The sequence below is a fragment of the Coregonus clupeaformis genome, chromosome 7 (assembly GCF_020615455.1).
Source record: "Coregonus clupeaformis isolate EN_2021a chromosome 7, ASM2061545v1, whole genome shotgun sequence".
NCBI classification, from domain to species: domain Eukaryota; kingdom Metazoa; phylum Chordata; class Actinopteri; order Salmoniformes; family Salmonidae; genus Coregonus; species Coregonus clupeaformis.
The window spans coordinates 56,050,482-56,069,568 of NC_059198.1; the positions used below are offsets into that span (position 1 = coordinate 56,050,482).

Below are 19,087 nucleotides of genomic sequence, written 5' to 3' on the forward strand. Positions count from 1 at the left end.
TATCCCTGACAGAGTCCTGTTGGACCACATGTAGACTATATCCCTGACATAGTCCTGTTGGACCACATGTTGACTATATCCCTGAGAGAGTCCTGTTGGACCACATGTTGACTATATCCCTGAGAGAGTCCTGTTGGACCACATGTTGACTATATCCCTGAGAGAGTCCTGCCTAGTCCTGAGTGCTGACCAGAGACAGACAGGAGAGCTGAGCAGGTTATTTATGGTCTCAGTTACTCCTAATGACAGTCTGAAAACACCAGTGACAGCCCACAGACAGACCTGCTTTCATCCCCTCCCTCAAATTCAAATTCAAGCTGCTTTATTGGCATGAAAAACATTGCTTCAATATTGCCAAAGCAACAATGTACACAATATACAATAATATAATATAATATAATATAATATACTTTGTAATAAAATAATTAGGAATAACAAATAACCTGAACCATTAGATACTAACCTAACCACTGATCTAGGACCAGTCCTGAACCAATGGTAGTAAATAATAATACAATTTAAAATTAAAACAATAACAACAATAAAATGGTAACAGTAAATAGTTGAAATATGATAAATATAAAAGGCTAAACATGGAAAATGAAACTATAACTAACTAACTGTCATCCTCACCATTACATCAGTACTACAACTACCATCATCATTACTACTACTACTACCACCACCATCACTAAACTGATATCATTACCATCACCCCTACTACCATCATCATTACTACTACTACCACCACCACCATCATTAAACTGTTATCATTACCATCACCCCTACTACCATCATCATTACTACTACTACTACCACCACCATCATTAAACTGCTATCATTACCATCACCCCTACTACCATCATCATTACCACTACTACTACCACCACCATCATTAAACTGCTATCATTACCATCACCCCTACTACCATCATCATTACTACTACTACTACCACCATCATTAAACTGCTATCATTACCATCACCCCTACTACCATCATCATTACTACTACTACTACCGCCATCATTCAACTGATACCATTACCATCACCCCTACTACCATCATCATTACTACTACTACTACCGCCATCATTCAACTGATACCATTACCATCACCCCTACTACCATCATCATTACTACCACTACTCCTGCTCTACCATCACCCCTACTACCATCATCATTACTACCACTACCACCACCACCATTAAACTGCTATCATTACCATCACCCCTACTACCATCATCATTACTACTACTACCACCATCATTAAACTGCTATCATTACCATCACCCCTACTACCATCATCATTACTACTACTACTACCACCACCATCATTAAACTGATATCATTACCATCACCCCTACTACCATCATCATTACTACTACTACTACCACCACCATCATTAAACTGATATCATTACCATCACCCCTACTACCATCATCATTACTACTACTACTACCACCACCATCATTAAACTGCTATCATTACCATCACCCCTACTACCATCATCATTACTACTACTACTACCACCACCATCATTAAACTGCTATCATTACCATCACCCCTACTACCATCATCATTACTACCACTACCACCACCACCATTAAACTGCTATCATTACCATCACCCCTACTACCATCATCATTACTACTACTACTACTACTACTACTACTACTACCACCACCATCATTAAACTGATATCATTACCATCACCCCTACTACCATCATCATTACTACTACTACTACCACCACCATCATTAAACTGATATCATTACCATCACCCCTACTACCATCATCATTACTACTACTACTACCACCATCATTAAACTGCTATCATTACCATCACCCCTACTACCATCATCATTACTACTACTACCATCACCATCACTAAACTGCTATCATTACCATCACCCCTACTACCATCATCATTACTACTACTACTACCACCACCATCATTAAACTGCTATCATTACCATCACCCCTACTACCATCATCATTACTACTACTACCACCACCACCATCATTAAACTGCCATCATTACCATCACCCCTACTACCATCATCATTACTATTACTACTACCACCATCATTAAACTGCTATCATTACCATCACCCCTACTACCATCATCATTACTACTACTACCACCACCATCATTAAACTGATATCATTACCATCACCCCTACTACCATCATCATTACTACTACTACTACCACCACCATCATTAAACTGATATCATTACCATCACCCCTACTACCATCATCATTACTACTACTACTACCACCACCATCATTAAACTGCTATCATTACCATCACCCCTACTACCATCATCATTACTACTACTACTACCACCACCATCATTAAACTGCTATCATTACCATCACCCCTACTACCATCATCATTACTACTACTACTACTACCATCATTAAACTGCTATCATTACCATCACCCCTACTACCATCATCATTACTACTACTACTACCACCACCATCATTAAACTGCTATCATTACCATCACCCCTACTACCATCATCATTACTACTACTACCACCACCATCATTAAACTGCTATCATTACCATCACCCCTACTACCATCATCATTACTACTACTACCACCACCATCATTAAACTGCTATCATTACCATCACCCCTACTACCATCATCATTACTACTACTACCACCACCATCATTAAACTGCTATCATTACCATCACCCCTACTACCATCATCATTACTACTACTACTACCACCACCATCATTAAACTGCTATCATTACCATCACCCCTACTACCATCATCATTACTACTACTACTACCACCACCATCATTAAACTGCTATCATTACCATCACCCCTACTACCATCATCATTACTACTACTACTACCACCACCATCATTAAACTGCTATCATTACCATCACCCCTACTACCATCATCATTACTACTACTACTACCACCACCATCACTAAACTGCTATCATTACCATCACCCCTACGTACCACTACTATTTAGAATAATAATCACAACAATAATAACAATAATAATAACAATAATAGTAATACAAATATTACCACTAATAATAGTCAAAACAATAATGCTAATAATAAGTAAGTTACTGTTTACTATGCATATGTTATTATTCAGTGTCCCTCAGGCTATGGCAGGCTAATGCATATTTGGCTGCAAGAGGAGCCATTGCCCCTTGCCCATGACGATTTCTTGTTTTTCCTCTGGGTTTAATAAGTTAAAATTTGGAATAAATGTAGTAATTTCTTTGAATAATGAATCTCTTGTTGAGGAATATTTATCACAGTAAAGGAGAAAGTGCATCTCTGTTTCTACCTCCCCTGTCGTGCAGTGACCACATATACGCTCCTCTTTGGGTAGCCATGTCTTTTTATGTCTGCCGGTTTCTATTGCCAATTGGTGGTCACTCAGCCTGTACTTGATAAGGATCAGTCTCTGCTTCATATCTCTGACAGAGTAGAGATAATCAGCCAATCAATATTCTCTGTTTAGTGCCAAATAGCAATTTAGTCGGATTTGGGATTTTGTTTCGTTTTTCCAATTTGGTAAATATGAGTCCTATTATTGGTTCATGATTTTGTTTATTTGAATTATTTATTTTGAAGCAGTGCTGGTGTCAGCTTTGTTGGTTTGGTCCAACACCAGTTGACTGAGAGGGCTCTTTTCTGGGGTCAGCTCTTAGGTTTGAATTGCTTTAAATTGTAGCCAAAATTGTAATGATTTTTTTTGTACTTTCATTTTCGTTTCCACTGGAAAGCCCTACATTAGTTGGTGTATTTCTTTGGACTTTCTTTGTTTGTCCCACATGTTAAAGTCCAGTTTATTGAGTGGGCCCCAAACCTCACTTCTGTAAAGAGCAATTGGTAGGATTACGCTGTCAAATATTTTGGTCCAAATTCTAATTGGGATGTTGATTTTGAGTAATTTATTTTTTATTGCGTACAATGCTCTGCATGCTTTTTCTATGAGTGCATTCACTGCCGTATTAAAGTTAAAAATTTGTATTTGTGTTTCTGACATCTGGGTTTCTTCTGGAAAATCATGATTTTCATTATTTGTTTTTTTACTGCCAGGGCCCAATTATGGCAATATTTCTCTAGAATGTTAAGGTTCTGTTGAAGACCTTCTTTGGTTGGTGATTGAAGAACCAAATCATCAGCATATAGCAGGTATTTACCTCTGTGTCAAATAGTGTGAGTCATGGGACTGCAGAATTGTCCAACATGTCTGCTTACATTTACATTTTAGTCATTTAGCAGACGCTCTTATCCAGAGCGACTTACAGTTAAGTGAGTGCATACATTATTTTTTATTTTTGCCCCCCTTGGGAATCGAACCCACAACCCTGGCGTTGCAAACACCATGCTCTACCAACTGAGCTACATCCCTGCCGGCCATTCCCTCCCCTACCCTGGACCAATTGTGCGCCGCCCCATGGGTCTCCCGGTCGCGGCCGGCTACGACAGAGCCTGGATTCGAACCAGGATCTCTAGTGGCACAGCTAGCACTGCGATGCAGTGCCTTAGACCACTGCGCCACTCGGGTCTGCTAATTCATTTTTATAAATGTTGAAAAGGTTTGTACTCAAACTGCAGCCTTGTCTCACACCTCGACGTTGCGAAAATAATTATGTTCTTTGGTTTTTGATTTTTATTGCACACTTGTTTTCTGTGTACATACATTTTATTAAGTCATACACTTTACCACCAAGCCCACTTTGGAGAATTTTGAAGAATAGACCTTTGAGCCAAATAGAATCTAATGCTTTTTTAAAGTCAATAAAGCAAGCAATGATTTTGCCCTCTTTTTTTGGTGGACGTGTTTATTGGTCAGTAGTGCGATGGTTGGGGAGAAGACAATTCCTGATTTCAAAATGCTACAGAAAACCTTTCCCAAGCTGCTGTTTACGCATATTCCCCTGTAATTATTGGGGTCTGATTTGTCTCCACTTTTGTGGATAGGGGAGATGAGCCCCTGGTTCCAGACATCAGGAAAGCAGCCAGAAGTTAGTTAGTTCTCTCTCTCTCTCTCTCTCTCTCTCTCTCTCTCTCTCAATCCCCCCCCTCTTATCCCTAACTAAGCGGTTTAACATATAGTCCTGTGGGTCAGTTTGTCTCAGTGGCTGTATGGACCTTGAGGTATGCATTCTCTTCTCCCTAGTTTACAATAACACCCTAACAAGTTCTATTGACTGTTTAACCCATTTCCCACCGGTCCAACAGGCGCTAAAGTCGTTTAGAATAGTTGGTTTTCACCAAACCTGGTGCTACAGCAGTAGCCAGTAGTAAACGACACATTTCACTGAACCATTGTAAGTGACAATAAAACTGTTAATTTATAAATGTAACACATGTTTTGTATGGTTGTATTGCCCCAAATGGCATCCTATTACCTACAGTTGAAGTCGGAAGTTTACATACACTCATTAAAATTCGTTTTTCAACCACTCCACAAATTTCTTGTTAACAAACTATAGTTTTGGCAAGTCGGTTAGGACATCTACTTTGTGCATGACACAAGTAATTTTTCCCAACAATTGTTTACAGACAGATTATTTCACTTATAATTCACTGTATCACAATTCCAGTGGGTCAGAAGTTGTACTTTTTTATTTTTTATTTTTTTTGTACACTAAGTTGACTGTGCCTTTAAACAGCTTGGAAAATTCCAGAAAATGATGTCATGGCTTTAGAAGCTTCTGATAGGATAATTGACATCATTTGAGTCAATTGGAGGTGTACCTGTGGATGTATTTCAAGGCCTACCTTCAAACTCAGTGCCTCTTTGCTTGACATTATGGGAAAATCAAAAGAAATCAGCCAAGACCTCAGGGAAAAAAAGTAATCCTTGGGAGCAATTTCCAAAAGTCTGGAGGTACCACGTTCATCTGTACAAACAATAGTGCGCAAGTATAAACACCATGGGATCACGCAGCCGTCATACCGCTCAGGAAGGAGACGCGTTCTGTCTAGAGATGAACGTACTTTGGTGTGAAAAGTGCAAATCAATCCCAGAACAACAGCAAAGGACCTTGTGAAGATGCTAGAGGAAACAGGTACAAAAGTATCTATATCCATAGTAAAACGAGTCCTATATCGACATAACCTGAAAGGCCACTCAGCAAGGAAGAAGCCACTGCTCCAAAACCGCCATTAAAAAGCCAGACTACGGTTTACAACTGCACATGGGGACAAAGATTGTACTTTTTGAAGAAATGTCCTCTGGTCTGATGAATTAAAAATATATCTGTTTGGCCATAATGACCATCGTTATGTTTGGAGAAAAAAGGGGACGCTTGCAAGCCGAAGAACACCATCCCAAGAGTGATGCACGGGGGTGGCAGCATCATGCTGTGGGGGTGCTTTGCTGCAGGAGGGACTGGTACACTTCACAAAGTAGATGGCATCATGAGGAAGGAAAATTATGTGGATATATTGAAGCAACATCTCAAGTCTAGGTCCAAAAGGCTTCTCAACAGCTTCAACCCCCAAGCCATAAGACTCCTGAACAGCTAATAATGCTACCCAGACTATTTGCACTGCCCCCTCATTTACGCTGCTGCTACTCTGTTTATTATTTATGCATAGTCACTTTAACTCTACCCACATGTACATATTACTTCAACTAGCCGATGCCCCCGCACATTGACTCTGCACCGGTACCCCCTGTATATAGCCTCCCTACTGTTATTTTATTTTACTGCTGCTCTTTAGTTATTTGCTTTTATTTTTTTTACTTAACACTTAAAAAATACATGAAAAAAAATATTTAAAACATGCATTGTTGGTTAAGGGCTTGTAAGTAAGCATTTCACTGTAATGTCTACACCTGTTGTATTCGGCGCATGTGGCAAATACAATTTGATTTGAATTGATTTGAGACATCAGTCAGGAAGTTAAAGCTTGGACGCAAATGGGTCTTCCAAATGGACAATGACCCCAAACATACTTCCAAAGTTGTGGCAAAATGGCTTAAGGACAACAAAGTCAAGGTATTGGAGTGGCCATCACAAAGCCATGACCTCAATCCTATAGAAAGTTTGTCGTCAGAACTGAAAAAGCGTGTGCGAGCAAGGAGGCCTACATACCTGACTCAGTTACACCAGCTCTGTCAGGAGGAATGGGCCAAAATTCACCAAATTTATTGTGGGAAGCTTGTGGAGGGCTACCCGAAACGTTTGACCCAAGTTAAACAATTTAATGGCAATGCTACCAAATACTAATTGAGTGTATGTAAACTTCTGACCCACTGGGAATGTGATCAAATAAATAAATAGTTAGTTAGAAACATACCTTTCTTAATTATAAAACAGGGAAATATCAAATGGACTTCCCAATAAGTGTGAGAGCCACAAATACATCATTAATGTGGCTATACAGGGATGTGTTACTTTATAATTTCTCAAGGGTGAAGGGAGCCTGGTTTGGCGGGATATTGCATTGTGCAACCTAGGACCCATTCCAGCATGAGATAACTAAAGTAAGTAGCCTGGGCTTGTGTGAGGCAGCTTGATGTACTGACAGACCCTGGACAGGACACTAGTCTATCTCCTGTTTCTGTAGTGAGACAGCTTGATGTACAGTACACCCCCTGGACAGGACACTAGTCTATCTCCTGTTTCTGTAGTGAGACAGCTTGATGTACCAGTACACCCCCTGGACAGGACACTAGTATATCTCCTGTTTCTATAGTGAGGCAGCTTGATGTACAGTACACCCCCTGGACAGGACACTAGTCTATCTCCTGTTTCTGTAGTGAGACAGCTTGATGTACCAGGACACCCCCTGGACAGGACACTAGTATATCTCCTGTTTCTATAGTGAGGCAGCTTGATGTACTGACAGACCCTGGACAGGACACTAGTCTATCTCCTGTTTCTGTAGTGAGACAGCTTGATGTACCAGTACACCCCCTGGACAGGACGCTAGTCTTTTGCAGGGCCTTACCTCCGATCTATCTCCTTAAATTCTGAGTGCCAAGCAGAGACCTCAACTACCTTGTTCCTCTGCACATTGACTTGGTACTGGTACTCCTTGTATATAGCCAAGTTATTGTGTTACCATTTCCTTTTTTTGGCAAATATTTTTCTTTTTTTCTAGCTCTGCATTGTTGGCAATGGGCTTGGAATTAAGCATTTCACGGTAAATTCTACATCTGTTGTATTCAACGCATGTGACCAATAATATTTGATTTGGAGAGACACATCAGGTTCCATTTTTATAGTCTTTGGTGTGAATCAGCCTGGGATCGAACTCCCAACCTTCCAATCTCAGGGTGGACACTTAACCACAAGGCCACTGAGTTGGTACATCATCAGGGAAACCGGACTATTCTAAACATTAGCATGCAGGATATACAGTATACCTTAAGAAGACATATCATATTTAAGGTATTAAATAACAAATACATGTGGCTCTAGGGTTGAAATGTTTTATTGCAAAAAACAACAGATTTTCTCTAACAATTTGAGTTAGGGAATATACTGCTCTACCAAGCAAAAGAGGAGTGACTGCACATTTGGGTCAAAAAATGAGTTATTGAATCGTTTTATACATGAAATACATGCTTTATCATGTGGACAAATATCTTGCCTCCATTGTGTTGTGTTATGGAGAAAATGGTGGGGGTCATGTTTGCAGAAAACCGCAAAGAGTTACAGTGAAACCAAGGTAAAAGGCAGCACCTGGCATCACTCACGTTACCTTGGTTTCACTGAGCTTTGGGCTGCAGGGTACTATCTACTGTTCTTCGCTGATACAAGTATCAAACTATATCACACTGACAGCCACATACAAATAAAATGTTACTAACACAAGTTTGTGTAAACAAACAAAAAAAATTGTAATGGAAACGTATTCCAGTGGGTGTACCAAGCAAGAAATTAGTAACTGCCCTCTAGGGTCAAAGGTCATGTCAGAGGTCAGAGGTCAATATGAATAAAAAATGACCTCACAGTAAGACAACAGATAACCACATCTCTGACTACAATTCATTTTGGCTGGACAATAAAACAACTTTGAAGAGATTTTTATCTCAGTTTCACTCTATGAGCGGTTACTGTTCTTTTGCTTGGTAGGGCAGAATACATGTATCGTACAGGGACCATAGATTTATGAGAGGGACAACATAGAAACGGTATATTGTGCACCATTTTTGACCAGGACCTACTATATATGGAATATGGTGCTATTTTGGGAAGCAATGCAAAAAAAAAATTCATTACGGTATTTTCAATATTATGTACGTTGAAACTAGAGCACCTTGAATAAAAAGCAGAACTCTTTCATATAAATAAACATGTTGGGGCTCAGCCTCCCCATGTAACCCACCACATATCTTCTTCATAGACATATTAGTATACTGTACATTAATGCATGATATATGTTAAGACCTGGATGTGGCCTTAACTGATATATTTACTATAACCATATGTCGTTGTTAGCCATAGAAATAGAATATAGAATGTACCCATGAGTTTACCAGTCAAATTGCCAGGCTTAGCGGTTCCAAGACATTTCTATAGATGATATGTCTATTTTTGAAGCCTTATTCTACACTAATGAAAGTGTGTCTGCTATTCTGACAGTTTGGTTTGAGGTCTAAAAAATGTAAGACAGACGTAGATTTGAAGGGTTGAACCCTTTTAATAGTTAATCAGAGTGTGTGTTTTGCTTTTGAGACGTGGGGTGTGAGAAGTGTGTGTGTGTGTGTGTGTGTGTGTGTGTGTGTGTGTGTGTGTGTGTGTGTGTGTGTGTGTGTGTGTGTGTGTGTGTTCAGAGTGTGAATGAAGAATGATAAGAGCTGTTCTGTTCTCTTGGTCTACTTCCCGACCCAGATGGTAACATCAACATATGATCAACACTATCTAAATCAATCACAACTTAACTAAGTGGTGCCCCGTGTTTTGCACAGTCATGTGACATTACCTGGATTTGAACCTTTATTCAAACGGCCTGTTCTTTTTTTATGGTCCAGTGATTTTATGTTTTCATGCTTTTGTGTAATTCTCCTTTCTGGGTAAGGCTTAAAATACACTGAACAAAAATATAAATGCAACATGCAACAATTTTAATGATTTTACTGAGTTACAGTTCATATAAAGGAAATCAGTCAATTGAAATTAATTAATTAGGCCCTAATCTATGGATTTCAAATTACTGGGAATACAAATAGTCTGTAGCTCAATTGGTAGAGCATGGTAGAGCATGGTGCTTGTAACGCCAGGGTAGTGGGTTCAAACCCTGGGACCACCCATACGTAAAAATGTATGCACACATGACTGTAAGTCGCTTTGGATAAAAGCGTCTGCTAAATGGCTTATTATTATATGCATCTGTTGGTCAAAAATACCTTACAAAAAGGGTAGGGTCGTGGATTAGAAAATCAGTCAGTACCTGGTTTGACCACCATTTGTCTCATGCATCGCGAAACATCTCCTTCACATAGAGTTGATCAGGCTGTTGATTGTGGCCTGTTGAATGCTGTCCCACTCCTCTTCAATGGCTGTGCGAAGAATCCCAAACATGCTCAATGGTTGACATTGTATTTAGGCCATAGAAGAAATGGGGAAATGTTCAGCTTCCAGGAATTGTGTACAGATCCATGGGGCCATGCATTATCATGCTGAAACATGAGGTGATGGCAGCCAATGGATGGCACAACAATGGGCCTCAGGATCTCGTCACGATATCTCTGTGCGTTCGATAAAATTGTGTTTGTTGTCTGCAGCTTACCACACGGCCACCATGGGGCGCTCTGTTCACAAAGCTGACGTCAGCAAATCACTCGCCCACACGACGCCATACACGCTGTCTGCCATCTGCCCGGTACAGTTGAAACCGGGATTAATCTGTGAAGAGCACACTTCTCCAGCGTGCCAGTCGCCATCGAAGATGAGCATTTGCCCACTGAAGTCGGTTAAGACACCAAAACTGCGGTCAGGTCAAGACCCTGGTGAGGACGACGAGCTCGCAGATGAGCTTCCCTGAGATGGTTTCTGACAGTTTGTGCAGAATTACTTTGGTTGTGCAAACCCACAGTTTCATCAGCTGTCCGGGTGGCTCGTCTCAGACCATCCCGCAGGTAAAGATAGCCGGATGTGGAGGTCCTGGGCTGTCGTGGTTACACGTGGTCTGCGGTTGTGAGGCCGGTTGGACGTACTGACAAATTCTCTAAAACGACGTTGGAGGTGGCTTATGGTAGAGAAATTAACATTAAATTCTCTGGCAACAGCTCTGGTGGACATTCCTGCAGTCATCTGCATGAAACATCTGTGGCATTGTGTTGTGTGTCAAAACTGCACATTTTAGAGTGGCCTTTTACTGTACCCAGCACAAGATACACCTGTGTAATGATCATTTTGGCAAAGGAGGACAATTTGAGAGAAATCAATTTTTTGTGAGTGTGGAACATTTCTGGGATCTTTTATTTCAGCTCATGAAACATAGGACCGTCAGCTTTACATGTTGCGTTCATATTTTTGATCAATATACAGTACCAGTCAAAAGATTGGACACACCTACACATTCAAGGGTTTTTCTTTATGGTTACCATTTTTATTTTCCTACATGATTCCAATATGTGTTATTTCGTAGTTTTGATGTCTTCACTATTATTCTACAATGTAGAAAATAGTCAAAATAAAGAAAAAACCTGGAATGAGTAGGTGTGTCCAAAACTTTTGACTGATACTGTACATTATATAATCTTGCTATGTCACATCATTGCGCAAAACACAGGGCCCAAGCCATAACATAACCCTAACCATAACCCTAACCATAACCCTAACCATAACCCTAACCATAACCCTAACCATAACCGTAACCGAACACAACCATAACATCTCTATTGGAATATTATAACATATTAAAAACAAACATAGCAGCATTCCTTGATTTACCCCTTAATACCACTGATATAAAAACAGAATGCACAAATAAAATAATACTTGTGTTGTTTAGAAAAGTAAACTAACCACACACAAAAAGAAAAACACAGGTAAAGCATTATTCCACTGCACCTATAATAACAAGGTCATAGGTCAACATAGGTCAGACAGAAGCAGGTCCAATGTGACATAATATTACACTAATGTATATAATAATGATATCCTTTAAGTGCTAACATGTACGTTGTTATCTATATGTTCTATTCTGTTGATGTAATTGTGGATATTAGTTCAGTTCTACAGGCAAGACAATAACAACAAAACAAACTACACCACAGAGACATATATATATATACTACCAGTCAAAAGTTTGGACAAACCTACTCATTCAAGGGTTTTTCTTTATTTTTACAATTTTTTACATTGTAGAATAATATTGTAGTAACCAAAAAAAAAGTGTTAAACAAATCAAAATATGTTAAACAAATCAAAATATGTTTTATATTTGAGATTCTTCAAATAGCCACCCTTTGCCTAGATGACGGCTTTGCACGCTCTTGGCATTCTCTCAACCAGCTTCATGAGGTAGTCACCTGGAATGCATTTCAATTAACAGGTGTGCCTTGTTAAACATTAATTTGTGCAATGTATTTCCTTCTTAATGCGTTTGAGCCAATATGTTGTGTTGTGACAAGGTGGGCCTCCTGTAGCTCAGTTGGTAGAGCATGGCGCTCGCAACGCCAGTATTGTGAGTTCGATTCCCACGGGGGGCCAGTATGAAAAATGTATGCACTCACCTCCCGAGTGGCGCAGTGGTCTAAGGCACTGCATCGCAGTGCTAGCTGTGCCACTAGAGATCCTGGTTCGAATCCAGGCTCTGTCGTAGCCGGCCATGACCGGGAGACCCATGGGGCGGCGCACAATTGGCCCAGCGTCGTCTAGAGTAGGGGAGGGAATAGCCGGCAGGGATGTAGCTCAGTTGGTAGAGCATGGCGTTTGCAACGCCAGGGTTGTGGGTTCGATTCCCACGGGGGTATGAAAAATAAAAATAATAGTAATGTATGCACTCACTAACTGTAAGTCGCTCTGGATAAGAGCGTCTGCTAAATGACTAAAATGTAGGGGTGGTATACAGAAGATAGCCTTATTTGGTAAAAGACCAAGTCCATATTATAGCAAAAAAAGCAAAGAGAAATGACAGTCCATCATTACTTTAAGTAATGAGGACCGCCACAGGAATGGAAGACCCAGAGTTACCTCTGCTGAGTGGTGCAGTGGTCTAAGGCACTAGCAGTGCTAACTGTGCCACTAGAGATCCTGGTTCGAATCCAGGCTCTGTCGCAGCCGGCCGCGACCGGGAGACTCATGGGCGGCGCACAATTGGCCCAGCGTCGTCCAGGGTAGGGGAGGGAATGGCCGGCAGGGATGTAGCTCAGTTGATAGAGCATGGCGTTTGCAATGCCACGGTTGTGGGTTCGATTCCCACGGGGGGCCAGTATAAAAAATATATGTATTCACTAGCTGTAAGTCGCTCTGGATAAGAGCGTCTGCTAAATGACTGTAATGTAATGTAAATGATAAGTTCATTAGAGTTACCAGCCTCAGAAATTGCAGCCCAAATAAATGCTTCACAGAGTTCAAGTAACAGACACATCAACTGTTCAGAGGAGACTGTGTGAATCAGGCCCTCATGGTCGAATTGCTGCAAAGAAATCACTACTAAAGGACACCAATAATAAGAAGAGACTTGCTTGGGCCAAGAAACACGAGCAATGGACATTAGACCGGTGGAAATGTGTCCTTTTTTCTGATTAGTCTAAATTTGACATTTTTGGTTTCATTTTTGGTTTCAACTGCCATGTCTTTGTGAGACACAAAGTAGGTGAACGGATGATCTCTGCATGTGTGGTTCCCACGTGAAGCATGGAGGAGGAGGTGTGATGGTGTGGGGGTGCTTTTCTGGTGACACTGTCAGTGATGTATTTAGAATTCAAGGCAGACTTAACCAGCATGGCTACCACAGCATTCTGCAGCGATACGCCATCACATCTGGTTTGCACTTAGTGGGACTATCATTTGTTTTTCAACAGGACAATGACCCAAAACACACCTCCAGGCAGTGTAAGGGCTATTTGACCAAGGAGGGTGATGGAGAGCTGCATCAGATGACCTGGCCTCAAAAATCACCCGATCTCAACCCAATTGAGATGGTTTGGGATGAGTTGGTGTCAGGAGGTCAGTGTGATGCAGTAGGACGAAGTCAGGCGCAGGACACAGATCTAATCGAAAACTACTTTCGTACTTTACTCGTAGGTAACGTAAATAACATAACCTCCACGCAGGGAGGAAACAACCAGCTCACCAGACGACAACCAAACATGGACAAACACGCACAAAACACAGTGGGAGCCAGAGGGTTAAATAGGGAAGGCATCAATACATAATGGGAACCAGGTGTGAACAATAAAGACAAAACAAGTAGAACACAGAAACATGGATCGGTAGCAGCTAGTACTCCGTTGACGACGAACGCCGAAGCCTGCCCGAGCAAGGAGGAGGGGCAGCCTCGGCTGAATCCGTGACAGTTGGACCGCAGAGTGAAGGAAAAGCAGCCAACAAGTGCTCAGCATATGTGGGAACTCCTTCTAGACTGTTGGAAAAGCATTTCTCGTCAAGCTGGTTGGGAGAATGCCAAGAGTGTGCAAAGCTGTCATCAAGGCAAAGGGTGCCAACTTTGAAGAATCTAAAATCTAAAATATGTTTTGATTTGTTTAAAAACTTTTTCGGTTACTACATGATTCCACATGTGTTATTTCATAGTTTTGAAGTCTTCACTATTATTCTACAATGTAGAAAATAGTACAAATAAAGAAAAACCCTTAAATGAGAAGGTGTGTCCAAACTTTTGACTGGTACTGTATGTATGTATGTATATATATATATATATATATATATATATTCCACTGTACAGTATAAAGTACTGCTTGCAATTATGTCAAATATATACTGTTTATAAAATGAACCAGACAACATTAAAACATTGAAACGTTACTGCACTGAGCATCAACCTTCCTCTCTGCCGTCTCTCTTAAGTCAGTGCTGCCCGTACCTGTGTTTGTTTATGTCCATTTTCTTTAGTTTCCGTGGAGACGCCTTCTGACCTCGTGGGTAGTGAAAAGGCCAGAAAAGTGTTTCAGTCATTTTCTGGTACAGACAGCAGAGATGAGTGATTATGTGTTTGGTGAGAGAGGAAAGATGGAACCCCTGTCCTCAGAACACGGAACACTCAGTCAGAACACGGAACACTCAGTCAGAACATGGAACACTCAGTCAAAACACGGAACACTCAGTAAGAACACGGAACACTCAGTCAGAACACGGAACACTCAGTCAGAACATGGAACACTCAGTCAGAACACGGAACACTCAGTCAGAACACGGAACACTCAGTCAGAACACGGAACACTCAGTCAGAACATGGAAATCTCAGTCAAAACACGGAACACTCAGTCAGAACACGGAACACTCAGTCAGAACACGGAACACTCAGTCAGAACACGGAACACTCAGTCAGAACATGGAACACTCAGTCAGAACATGGAACACTCAGTCAAAACACGGAACACTCAGTCAAAACACGGAACACTCAGTCAGAACATGGAACACTCAGTCAGAACATGGAACACTCAGTCAAAACACGGAACACTCAGTCAGAACATGGAACACTCAGTCAAAACACGGAACACTCAGTCAAAACACGGAACACTCAGTCAGAATACGGAACACTCAGTCAGAACATGGAACACTCAGATCACAGCAAACACCCGGAATGCCTTTCCTCCTGGTGGGTTCTGAAGACTGGTGGGGAGAGAGGAGGGGAGGGGGAGAGGGAGAGGAGGAAAGGGGGAGGAGGGGGAGAAGGAGGGGACAGAAAACAAGAGAAGGAATCAATCAGGCTGCCTGTGAAATGCGTCAGAATCTCACCGTCCTGGACGTGCTACCCAGACAGACAGACAGATAGCTGATAGACCAGACTGTTTTACAGAGAAACATAGACTTCAACCATGAACGCCAACCGCTCGATGACAGATGCCGCGACACAAAGAAATACAAGTCTGAGCTGTTTAAACAAACTGATAAACTTCTGGTGAAACAGACTTGACTTCACGTTGTCTTAAAAAAGGAAGAAAGAGAGACTTGAAGCTTTTACACAAACAGAGAGCTGACAGACATACACAAACAGGTATCCCATTGGGTTGACATGGACACACATACACACACAGAGAGAGAGAGAGAGAGAGAGAGAGAGAGAGAGAGAGAGAGAGAGAGAGAGAGAGAGAGAGAGAGAGAGAGAGAGAGAGAGAGAGAGAGAGAGAGAGAGAGAGAGAGAGAGAGAGAGAGAGAGAGTGAGGAGCAGTGGCTTGACATGCTTAGGAGAGACAGACAGATCTGAACCGGATCTCTAGCCCTATAGAGATGTCGCTGCTAGGCTAGCTAACACTAACACTAGACTATATAACACTAATACTAACACTAGAGTATATAACACTAATACTAACACTAGACTATATAACACTAATACTAGACTATATAACACTAACACTAGACTATATAACACTAATACTAGACTATATAACACTAACACTAGACTATATAACACTAACACTAACACTAGACTATATAACACTAATACTAACACTAGACTATATTACACTAATACTAACACTAGACTATATAACACTAATACTAACACTAGACTATATAACACTAATACTAACACTAGACTATATAACACGAATACTAACACTAGACTATATAACACTAATACTAACACTAGACTATATAACACTAACACTAGACTATATAACACTAACACTAACACTAGACTATATAACACTAATACTAGACCGTATAACACTAATACTAGACTATATAACACTAACACTAGACTATATAACACTAATACCAGACTATATAACACTAATACTAGACTATATAACACTAACACTAGACTATATAACACTAATACTAACACTAGACTATATAACACTAATACTAACACTAGACTATATAACACTAACACTAACACTAGACTATATAACACTAATACTAGACTATATAACACTAATACTAGACTATATAACACTAATACTAGACTATATAACACTAATACTAGACTATATAACACTAATACTAGACTATATAACACTAATACTAACACTAGACTATATAACACTAATACTAATACTAGACTATATAACACTAACACTAGACTATATAACACTAATACTAGACTATATAACACTAATACTAACACTAGACTATATAACACTAATACTAATACTAGACTATATAACACTAACACTAGACTATATAACACTAATACTAGACTATATAACACTAATACTAGACTATATAACACTAATACTAGACTATATAACACTAATACTAACACTAGACTATATAACACTAATACTAGACTATATAACACTAACACTAGACTATATAACACTAATACTAGACTATATAACACTAATACTAACACTAGACTATATAACACTAATACTAATACTAGACTATATAACACTAACACTAGACTATATAACACTAATACTAATACTAGACTATATAACACTAACACTAGACTATATAACACTAATACTAATACTAGACTATATAACACTAACACTAGACTATATAACACTAATACTAACACTAGACTATATAACACTAATACTAACTCTAGACTATATAACACTAACACTAGACTATATAACACTAATACTAACACTAGACTATATAACACTAACACTAGACTATATAACACTAATACTAACACTAGACTATATAACACTAACACTAGACTATATAACACTAATACTAACACTAGACTATATAACACTAACACTAGACTATATAACACTAATACTAACACTAGACTATATAACACTAACACTAGACTATATAACACTAATACTAACACTAGACTATATAACACTAACACTAGACTATATAACACTAACACTAACACTAGACTATATAACACTAATACTAGACTATATAACACTAACACTAGACTATATAACACTAATACTAACACTAGACTATATAACACTAACACTAGACTATATAACACTAACACTAACACTAGACTATATAACACTAACACTAACACTAGACTATATAACACTAATACTAACACTAGACTACATAACACTAACACTAGACTATATAACACTAATACTAACACTAGACTATATAACACTAATACTAGACTACATAACACTAATACTAGACTATATAACACTAACACTAGACTATATAACACTAACACTAGACTATATAACACTAATACTAGACTATATAACACTAATACTAGACTATATAACACTAATACTAGACTACATAACACTAATACTAGACTATATAACACTAATACTAGACTATATAACACTAATACTAGACTACATAACACTAATACTAGACTATATAACACTAATACTAACACTAGACTATATAACACTAACACTAGACTATATAACACTAATACTAACACTAGACTATATAACACTAACACTAGACTATATAACACTAACACTAACACTAGACTATATAACACTAATACTAACACTAGACTATATAACACTAATACTAACACTAGACTATATAACACTAATACTAGACTATATAACACTAACACTAGACTATATAACACTAATACTAACACTAGACTATATAACACTAACACTAGACTATATAACACTAACACTAACACTAGACTATATAACACTAACACTAACACTAGACTATATAACACTAATACTAACACTAGACTACATAACACTAACACTAGACTATATAACACTAATACTAACACTAGACTATATAACACTAATACTAGACTACATAACACTAATACTAGACTATATAACACTAACACTAGACTATATAACACTAACACTAGACTATATAACACTAATACTAACACTAGACTACATAACACTAATACTAGACTACATAACACTAACACTAGACTATATAACACTAATACTAACACTAGAGTATATAACACTAATACTAACACTAGACTATATAACACTAATACTAGACTATATAACACTAATACTAGACTATATAACACTAATACTAGACTACATAACACTAATACTAGACTATATAACAC

The 19,087-nt window shown here is 39.1% G+C and overlaps 1 protein-coding gene and 1 non-coding gene across 2 annotated transcripts in view; one reads left to right on the forward strand and one right to left on the reverse strand.

Moving 5' to 3' along the window:
• Positions 1-12,602: 12,602 nt before the first annotated feature.
• trnaa-cgc lies at positions 12,603-12,678 on the forward strand. The gene has a single exon. It is a non-coding gene; the product is annotated as a tRNA-Ala (tRNA).
• A 2,191-nt stretch (positions 12,679-14,869) lies between these two features.
• The window catches only part of LOC121569960 (cysteine-rich secretory protein LCCL domain-containing 1-like), a 52,841-nt gene continuing 48,623 nt past the window's right edge, over positions 14,870-19,087 (reverse strand). Inside the window, exon 14 of the mRNA XM_041881326.1 lies at positions 14,870-15,762. Within this exon, the coding sequence (XP_041737260.1) occupies positions 15,711-15,762 (52 nt within the window). The 3' untranslated portion in view covers positions 14,870-15,710. The remainder of the gene's footprint in view (positions 15,763-19,087) is intronic.